Source organism: Mytilus edulis, chromosome 8, assembly GCF_963676685.1.
Source record: "Mytilus edulis chromosome 8, xbMytEdul2.2, whole genome shotgun sequence".
Taxonomy (NCBI): Eukaryota; Metazoa; Mollusca; class Bivalvia; order Mytilida; family Mytilidae; genus Mytilus; species Mytilus edulis.
In genome coordinates this window covers 48,895,981-48,906,295 of record NC_092351.1, presented here as the reverse complement: position 1 = coordinate 48,906,295, position 10,315 = coordinate 48,895,981, and the positions used below count along the sequence as shown (strand labels likewise).

At 33.9% G+C, this 10,315-nt stretch overlaps 1 protein-coding gene across 1 annotated transcript; it reads left to right on the top strand.

The window, feature by feature from the left end:
* The first annotated feature begins 330 nt into the window (after positions 1–330).
* On the top strand, positions 331–8,981 carry LOC139485792 (lipopolysaccharide-induced tumor necrosis factor-alpha factor homolog). Its single transcript, XM_071270441.1, has 3 exons — positions 331–646; positions 6,750–6,942; positions 7,848–8,981. The coding sequence occupies exons 1-3, from the start codon at positions 580–582 to the stop codon at positions 7,957–7,959; spliced, it is 372 nt and encodes a 123-aa protein (XP_071126542.1). The 5' UTR covers positions 331–579; the 3' UTR covers positions 7,960–8,981.
* The last annotated feature ends 1,334 nt before the right edge of the window (positions 8,982–10,315 follow it).

Here is a 10,315-nt window from a genome sequence, read left to right as displayed (position 1 = left end):
CGACGGTACTTAGGGATGACATCAAAAGTTCAATGAAGGATAAAAAACTTAATTCAAATAGTTTTTTGAATTTCACTAACCCCCCTACCCCCCTATTAACTTAATTTGGGAAAAATTGATTGACCCATATGGATATATGTAAAAATCAATGTCGGATAACCAAATCTTGCAGCAGTTCAACCCCCACCCCCAAACTATTTGAATTAAGTTTTTTTTATCTTACATTGATCTTTTGATGTCCCTTAAATTATACATCCCGCATTGCCATACTGATTTTAAAGTAAAAAGGAAGATAGATTCAACATCAAATATTTCACAGAGTAAATATCCATAAATAAACACAAATGTATGAATCGGCAGCCTCAGTGTATCTAATCATAATATCATCAAACAAAATTCACAACACAAAACGAAAACGTTTTCACGCGCCAAGGATACAGTGACAACAGGTCTCAACTGTAGCGACCTAGTTCTTGACTCCAGGTAATCGACATATTGTTTTTACGTTACAGTCACAGTGTTGCGAAACACCAGTTTATTTTGATTTTGAAATATTTAAAGAGTGGATTAAAAGAAGACATGGAGAAAGGATCACCGTACCCTGCACAACAACCCCCACCCCCTCAGTACAACCAACCTCCACCAGGTAAGTCCGTAGGAATAGTTTTGGCTGATTTGTTTACATTTAAAGATTTATGGATCGATTACTGCCCTTAGTACTTTGTGTAAACACACTGATAAAGGAATTCGAAGTGTGCTTGTTTGGAACATTTAAATTTATATATATATATAAAGACATGTATGAAATATTATGTAAAGAACCTAGACATCATAGTTTTGTCAATTTGTTATGTGTACATCTCGTTAGTGTACGTCTGACTCTCTGTATAGTACAGAGTACCTTAATTCATTTTGTAATTTATATACTGTAAAATGTGAAATTAAATCATCTATATCTAATTTGGCACACCCGTATAATATAAATGAAAAATAAACTAAAAAAATCATTAGACCGCGTCTATCTGCGTCATTTAATAAAAAAACCTAAGTCAGGAAGTAAGAAACACGCAAAATAACAAAGTCATACAGTTTTACACGTATGCTCATCAATTATCTTTTAACATGTTTTATAATATTATGAGTTTCGAAAAGCGGTATACTACTGTTGCCTATATTTACGCCAACTAAAGCTCTTTTTTAAGAACTGGCTCAACAACTACGAGGCGTTCATCGATGATATTTATATGGTGTTTAGGGGACGACCATTTGATATTCCGAAGGGGGGAGGGGGAGGAGGATTTTGAAAATAAACTTGGATAACTCAGCCTTGATAATCACAAAAATAAATGGTTTGTTCTGTGGTAGTTTGAAAATAAATTACCTGACTTGCAAAGTATTGAAAATAAATAACTCAGCAGGTCTAATCGAAAGTATGAGATAGCACCAGATTCTTCATAAATTCATCTTTTTTTCCAAAAAAAAAATCGGGAAACACTTCCAATTTTTTTTTTTAATAATATAACATATATAAATATTATTTAAATATACTTGAAATGTCTGAAAATTGGTTTCATTTAACTTGAGGTAAATTGTCTCGATCAGGAAACCTTACCTCTCTTTTATTTTAACAGGGCCGTAACTACATTGAGGCAAATGCCTCATGTACATGTAGGAAATTTCAACATTTGTTCAAAACCAAACGCTTGTCTCCATATCAAATTGTGTTCACAGCAAGATCCTTGCAAGAAGCAAGTTCTGTTTTCCCTCAGACGTAGCCCTGGGGCCGGTTTCACGAAGCTATCCTAAGACATGTCATAAGACATATCTTAGGACATGTCTTATGATCCTCTTATGACTATCCTAGGACATATCTCAGACCTCGTCTCGAAGCTGTCTTAGGATCATCTTAGCTAAGACATCCTAAACCTGTCGCAAGTTCTTTAAATTTTCAAATATAAATATGATCTACGGAAAAAAATCATGTAAATGTAGTATGTCTTACCATAAATTATTCTAAACGTATTGTATTGATTAATATAATGACATAATTTGCAAAATAAATATAAAAAAAATAAAAGTAATTTATATAAAAATTATCTTTAAACAATACATCAATATAAATATGAAATTTTCAATGCAAAATTAAGAAAAAAGAATATAAAATTATGACATTGTTTTGGTATAAGTGAGTTGAATTCAATTTCGACTTTATTGGTTATAAAAGGTTCAGAGATAAAATCGTGCAATTTTTATATCAATACATCGAATTTTCATTGTTGACAAATCCTGATAATCCGTCAATGTATATATGTTTTAAGCAGGAACTGGAGAATAGATAATTAGATAATAATAAGATATTTTTTTTCAAAATTGATATAAAAAATGAGTGTAATTTATATAAATAAACGTATAACTATCCTAAGACCATCATAAGACACCTCTCGCGTTGTCCTAACTTTATGACCAACTTTAAGAGATGTCCTAATATAGGACCGCTTTGTGAAACCCACTTAGGACTAAGATATGTCGTAAGACCATCCTAAGACATGTCTTAGTCCTAAGACAGCTTCGTGAAACTGGGCCCAGATTTTTCTGGATCAATGTTTCTTATTTTTTGGTCTTTTGTTCATTGATTGCCCTTCTGTATTCTGCTAGTTTTGCATTCCTTTTGTAATCTAGTAATTTTGTTATGAACTTGATCATGAGTTTAAAAAAAAACAACAGCAGCCACAGACTAAACTATGTGAATTCCATTTTTGCTTTATCATGCACATTGTTCTTTTGATGTTGTCCCTAGAAACTTAAATCTTAAACTGAATTTATACATTTTGCTTTGAGACCAAAATATTGTCAAAAATTTATTAAAACAAAACTTGCATTTTCAGATTAAGAAAGGGTCCTTGGAACACCCAGAAAGCATGATTTTGCATCATTTGTTCTATAGCTTCTTGGGCCTTCAGTGGCTCCAAAACCCTTCAAATTTTTTTTTGCCTCGCTCCGCTGAGCGAAATATGTTTCCCAATACTTTTAAAAGAGGCTAGTTACAACCAAACTTTAATACTATGTTTGTACATGATGTATGCAATACATGTATATGCAGTTGGGAATATAAAAGATTCACTTTTGCAGAGGATGATGATTAATTCTGATTAAATGGTATATAATGACTTGACTATACATGTATTATTTATAATAAAAAATCATTTAAAAATTGTATGTTTTCGAATACCATAAATATAGTCATGATAGTTGTGAAAATGAATAATCAGTCCCTTGCTTTAATGAAAATGAAAAATCTTGCTTCAATAGTGCAGAAAATGAATAATATGTCCTCTTAGATCAAAAACAAATCCTCCTGGCCCCCCAGAGTATCAAATGGTCGTCCGCTTATAGAAACTTGAGAGATTAAGCACCAAGTTGGGAGAAAATTCATCAAAGAGCAAAATATATAAATAACAGATAATAATTGGGTGCTGAGCAAAATGCTGAGATATATACAAAAAAGAGAATAAAGGGCAAAAATAATAAGCATAGAAAAAAAGTAACTTCCCAAAATTTAAAATACTGAAATGAAGAACCTCCTCCCCAAACTAGACCATCGTAGCTGACATTTTGGCATAATTTCTTTTCCCATCCAACATATCCCCTCTTCTTACAGTCAAAGGGAAAGTCCTTTAAACATGTTAAAACTTTATCAAATGACAAAATCAAAAGCTCAAACATGCACTTCAAATGAACTGAAAACTACTGCACAAGGTCAGGCTTCTTGCAGACTGTTTAGGCCAAACAAAAAAGTATGTGTATTTACTGTCACATGCTGAAAAAAACATGGTAGGTAGGTAGGGATTTTTATTTCTCATCACTTGGCGTCTGTCGTCGTGGTCCGTCGTCGTCGTCGTTAACATTTTACATTTTGAACTTCTAGAGAACCACTGAATGGAATGAAACCAAACATGGCATGAATGATCCTTATTAGGTGCTGACCAAGTGTTGTTACTTTGAGGCCGATCCACTTTTCAAGATGTCTGCCAGCAGGGGACTTAGTTTAACGTAGGACAATATGGGAAATACATACAAATGACTTCTTTTAGTGAACCACTGAATGGAATGAAACAATGTTCCTAATGAGATGCTGACCAAGTGTTGTTACTATGTCGCCGATCCATCATCCAAGATGGTCGCCAGTGGGGGGGGGGGGGGGGGGGGTAAGTTTAACATAGGACCCTGAATGGAATGAAATCAAACATAGCATAAATGTTTCTTATGAGATGCTGACCAAGTGTTGTTACTTTGTAGCCGATCCATCACCCAAGATGGCCGCCAGCGGTGGGTTTAGTTTAACATAGGACCCTATGGGAAATGCATACAAAAGTCTTCTTTTAGAGAACCACTGAATGGAATGGAACCCAACATAGCATGAATGTTCCTTATGAGGTGCTGAACAAGTTTTGTAACTTTGTAGCCAAATTTTATCTTTTTTTATATGATTTCAAAAACCCAAGTAGAGTTAGGTGAGCGATACAGGCTATTGAGAGCCTCTAGTTTTAAAATTGAGTCTATCGGAGCAACAATGTGACTTTAACAGTCCTTAATCACAAATGTCAAAAAAAATTAATGTAGGGGATAAAAATTAGGGCAGGTACATACTTTTTTCCCCCTATGACGTCTTTACAAAAAAATCCTTTTGATGAGTATTGAATGATATACAGAAGTTTTAAAAAACATGATTTATTTATATAATTAGTAGTTGAAATTTGGTCTTCAATTACAAAATGTAGTTATCCAAAACTACGAGTACTCTTTAATCAGTTTTTGACGTGTTTCTAGTTGTTTTATGGCTTTACTATTAGTTCGTTGTGTGCTTAGTGGCGATCTAATGAGGTCAGACTTTGTTATCTGACTAATGCCTTACGTCGAACGTATGGTGGCTACATATCTTTTGTTGATCAGTTTTGATTCTAGCGATAAGACTTTTAGGTATTTCGACTCCATTTTCATTCGAGGGGATTAAATGTCACGGCTCAATGAAGAGCATAAAGAAACTATAAAAAAAAATCGAAGTTGAATTTTATAAATGATTTTACCTTATAGAAGGACAAGTGTTATTTGGCCGGTCTCGTTGAGCTCTACGGCTACCCCAGGGATTAATACAAGCTATGCTTAGTGTGAGAGTGCCCTTACCTTCCTACTAGTCAGTCCCTGCTAACCTCGTCATGTCCTAGATACCAGGCTCCTTGCATTGATTGTTCCGCGGTATTAAGAGGGATGCACTCAAAGTAGAGGCTGGAAGTACCCAACTGTTCATCTTGAGTCATGTGTCCCTTCGGATTCCTTGGTGCTGTACCAGTAACCTTGTGACAGACTGGGGAAACCCCTAAGAACTACAGGGCAATTACACAACAGGACTATTAAACTTTATCATCCCTTGCTCAAGCTGGACAGCCGTGGATTTTGTAGTCTTCAAACGGTCAGAAATACGGATTTTACACTCGGATAAACTTTTCTGCAACTGCTCTATAGTTTCTTCTTTAATATGGTTTCTAGCTAGTGAAACATTGTGGAAAGCTTTCCCATTTACAATTATGCTACATTTTTTTTATGCTCCCGCCGTATCTTAGAGGGGCATTAAGTTTTACCCTTGTCCGTCTGTCCGTATGTACGTGTCCATACGTTCCAAAATTGGTTTCTGTTCTCTAACTTTTGTTTGCCTCAACCAAATGCTATACACAATGCTTATTACCACAAAACACAGTTTAAGTTTGAATTTTGTTGTCATTTTTATAGTTCAAGAGTTATGCCTTTTACAAAAAGAAAATGCTGTTCTAAAAATATAAATTATCTCAATTTTAAAGTCTTCTTTGGAAATATTGAGTTATCTTTCTTTGTCCAGATTGGTAATTGAATCAACTACAACCAATCATTATGCTTTATACAATGCAATATTCAATTTTTGTTCCCACTAATAAGTTAAAGCAATCGTTATCATTCAGTGCTTACAAGCACTTTGGTTACCATTCTAGGGTTATACCCCTTTACAAATAGAAAAATTGCTGATGTCCGTTCTCTTATAACTCAAGTTTGTCTCAACTAAATTTATAAAATTTATATATAATGCTTATTACCACTAATCTCAGTTTAAGTTCAAATTTTGGCAGCTTCACTTTTATAGTTCTTGCGTTATGTCCCTGTATAACGTTATATGCTAGCGGGGGCATCATCTGTGTCCCTATGGACACATTCCTCATTTATTTTATACAAATTTTGGACACGGGTTCGGTCTTTATGTTAGATTGGGGAAAAAAAAAATATGTGCATACTAGTTAATTTATTCCACCAACTGAAGATGGTTTGAAACTTCAATCTTCAAAATAGAACAAAAGGCCATGAGCTTGCTCGGGGTCCAATAGGTAGTATTGCCCGTCCAAACGGGTCGCCGGACATCAATGCAAACTAGGACCAGAAATTGACCATCCTTTTAGCAGAAAAAGGGCGTACTTGAAATGCATTATTCTTATAATAGAGTTTTAACCACTGGAATGAAACCATGATGATCATACTCTTGAAATAAACACTGATATACCGAATTCGTTGAATACACTTCAAATCATTACCGAAATATAAACTGTAAGACTTCTGAATTTGAGTCCTCTAGGCTCTAGCTTTATTACATCTTGAAGCTTTTGATGAAAACCCTGCGATAATTATTGTGCATTCATATATTTTATCAAATCTATCTCTTATTGTTTTAGCCTATGCACCTCCCGGTCAACAGACCGCAGCCACCGTTGTAATACAACAACCACATGTATTGCTCCGCCAGACATTCCGTGAGGTACCAGTACGACTGAATTGTCAGTCATGTCAGGCGGATATCATGACAGCAACAAGTTATGAAACTGGAATGTTAACATGGATGGCGGTCGGCATTATCTGCCTGTTTGGGTAGGTTATTGTTTTTTCATCAGGTAACAGTGTCATCAATCAACAGTATTCGATCTGTTATGCAGTTTTATGAGCAGTACCAACAACGCCGATTTTGGTTTCAGGTGCATTAAAGGTGTCATACCACCAATTACTCCCTCAAATTTAGAACGTATGTGAAAGTAGGCCTACTCGGACAAAAAAAAGTGCATTTGATGTCATTGGTCACCTAAACTAACCAACAAATTTGCAGAAATGAAAGTTTTGTTGAAAGAGAAATATATTAAGACCATTTTGAGCCAAAATTTACCTGTCTATGAGTTTGCATTAAAAATTGAGGATTAATGCGCTTCATAGTATACTAATTTAAGATTTCCAGAAAACCAGGGGTTATTTTTAGTGGTACCTCCTTTCGGAAGCTCTCTGCTTTCTTATATGAGCGTACTGTGCCGTCGGTGGCGAACACATTGTCATAGTATGTGATAATGTCTTGAAGCAGACTGCATAACATAATACTATAGTAATGGCTAATAATTAATGGTGAAATATAAAATTGTCGGATTTTAGAATATTTTTTTGACCGAGAATCAAAAGTAGATCTCTGTACAAACTGAGTACCACTTAAAACTGTGTCATCATCCTTAGACTACTATGTTATAGTAGTCTCAGCATCATCGGCTGATCGAAGTATATCTGTAATTTTGACATTATCTAAATATTATGTAACTTAGATTGATTGTTGATTGTTTAACGTCCAGTGGCAAATATTTCATGCATGTTATTAAAGAAATATGTACCATAACAGAGAAAGTTCTTGGATATGCACATGAAATATCATTTTCAGCAATATTATTTTTGTATATACTAATCTCTTTATATGTGTGTGTTAAGTTGGCAACTTTTAATTTTTTTATTGATCTTTACAGAGGGTGGCTCGGATGTTGTCTGATTCCATTCTGTATTGACGCCTGTAAGGATGTTGTTCACACTTGTCCAAACTGTAAACAAATGGTTGGAAAGTACAACAGATTGTCATAGAGACAATAGAACCGGAAGTGGCTGGAGATCAACCTAACTTTTTTTAAATGTTTTAAAATTTTACAAAAGTTATTATGAAAGTTTCAATAATGTTTTAATAATGTTTTGTATAGCTGTTAGGTAAAAATACACGTTATTTTTTAAAACATAATATTTTTAAGGACACAAGATGGCTATAAGTATATTAATACTGCAAGTAGGCCTGTAAATTTTAACTTTTGCGAATATAACCTGCATAAATTTGTCTAACCATTAAAACACTTAAAAAAATATCAAACTTTAATGTTCTTTGAACTAAGTTATTCATTCTATATGTTGTGAATATTTCATACTTTGGAAAAATTTCCTTGACAAGGAACTCCATCAAAACGGCAAGATTTTTGTAAGCCGATATAGGACGCCTTAATTTTAACTTTTGTTGTCAACCTATATATCCTTTATAACTTTTGTGCAATTATATGTAACAAACATTATATAATTCATTGTTCACTTTTTCATTTTGAAAGTCCCATTCTTTTTTAATGAATCCCTAAAATATGACTAGAACGCCATAAGTATATGAAGTTTCTGTTGATGTACTGAAACCAGATAAACATTCAATCAAATTATTCCTGTATTTGTGTAGTTCACATTGCTTGAAATTTTCATATTTTTGTCAACATCTCATAGTAAATATATAATAACAAAAATCTATTTTAGTAAAAACGGGGATCTTGTGAATTATAACTGAAACAAAAATGAAAAATATCATTTCCAAATTCTCTACCAACTTTATAATTATAAACTACTTTTAAAAAGATTTAGAATTTCATTTTTAAAATACAATGGTTTGATCTTGAAATAATATAGTAAGTGCCTTGATACTGTATTTATTTTTTGTTTTCAAGCCTTTTACCATTTTACCATTTATTTTTTATCTTTCATTTTCTTTTATTATTGTGTAAGTTATCTGATTAGTTTTATTGTTTTATGTTTTTAATTGTTTATAAAAAAATGTGATTATAATAAAGTATTTTATCATCTTTTCGTAATTTTTATTTCACCAAGTGTGCTTTCATCAATTCAGGCATTACACACAATATCTTATACTTTGTTGGTGAATTTTAAAGACTTCAACATTATTCTTATCTAGCCTGCATGTATATAGTTTAGCGATTATTAAAACACTTTATTTTTAGATTAAAAAGGGTATGGGGTATATGTCAATTAGACAGTAACATAACCATCCTTAGCCAATAGACAACTTTCGAGTTCGATGCATTTCCGTCAAAAACTCTGGTTTTAGTGAACGTCATTTGTGCGTTTAGGGGCGTCGTCACTTCCATTCCAATGTTGAGCGAGTGGTTGGAAAACTATAATTCTATATTGTACGAATTATTCGGCAAATTGAATTCTCAAAATTGACAATCAGCATTGCTGTCATTAGGGAATTGTCATTAAGTACCTACAGAACATCCATTATTTCTAGTTTATCCTGCACAATGACGATCACTAAGACGCTTGGTGAACGTAAATAGTGCAGGGATACAGGCGACCCCCTCTATCTGGTAAATGACGTCATAAAGGCGCGTATAATTGACGAGTTTTTTCCGGTGACGGATGAACTCGAAAGTGGTCTATTTAATTTAAATATAGATCCTTATTATGAGATTATTAGATATGAATTTTAATTAGATTGAATCATAACAATTAAAAAAACAGACTTATAGGTCGATATAGATTGATTGTTCGTTTCGAAATAGGCCCTGCATTAGGGGACGTCCGGGTTGAAAGTCGGGGAAATTTGACGTACGTTAATTTTGGCTGTGTTAGATGTACAAGTACGCAGCCACGTGCTTTCAGAATGGGGACGTTAAATCCGATGTTTGTCTCGTGCAGAAAGGTTCCACGCTGTCTGCATGTCAAGAATACCAACAACACTGGGATGTTGTGGGGAGGGGGGTGTACGTTTTTTGGTCTGTTGAAAGGCAAAATTTCTGTCCAAAATTGAGTCGATTCAACCTCATTTTCAGTGGCCCACTTTTCAGCATGGTTTTAACTGCCGGTCGGAAGAAAACCTGTATTGACAATATTTTTCCATACCTCTGTTAACATAGAAAATTAGGGAAGGTGTAGGGATACATACACACAACACAGCTGGTATACTAACTCACCCAAATCTTTAAAAAAAAAATCCCAAATTGATTTGACCACCTTACCATTTGTAAATTATTGTTAACGAGGTAGTACTATAGTATATGGAATTCCTTTGTCATATCTTCATTTAAGCACATCTCGCAGTGAAAAAAACCCACTTTTATACTAAAACGGATCTTTTCGTGTCTTATCTGCGCAACTAGTGTTCGCATGATCTCAA

What these genes read in the sequence shown, in the direction of transcription:
- LOC139485792 (XM_071270441.1), top strand. Translation starts at nt 580, where the DNA reads ATGGAGAAAGGATCACCGTACCCTGCACAACAACCCCCACCCCCTCAG. An exon ending in GTACAACCAACCTCCACCAG is followed by an intron (nt 647 to 6,749) that starts GTAAGTCCGTAG and finishes TTATTGTTTTAG; the next exon opens with CCTATGCACCTCCCGGTCAA. An exon ending in GGCATTATCTGCCTGTTTGG is followed by an intron (nt 6,943 to 7,847) that starts GTAGGTTATTGT and finishes TGATCTTTACAG; the next exon opens with AGGGTGGCTCGGATGTTGTC.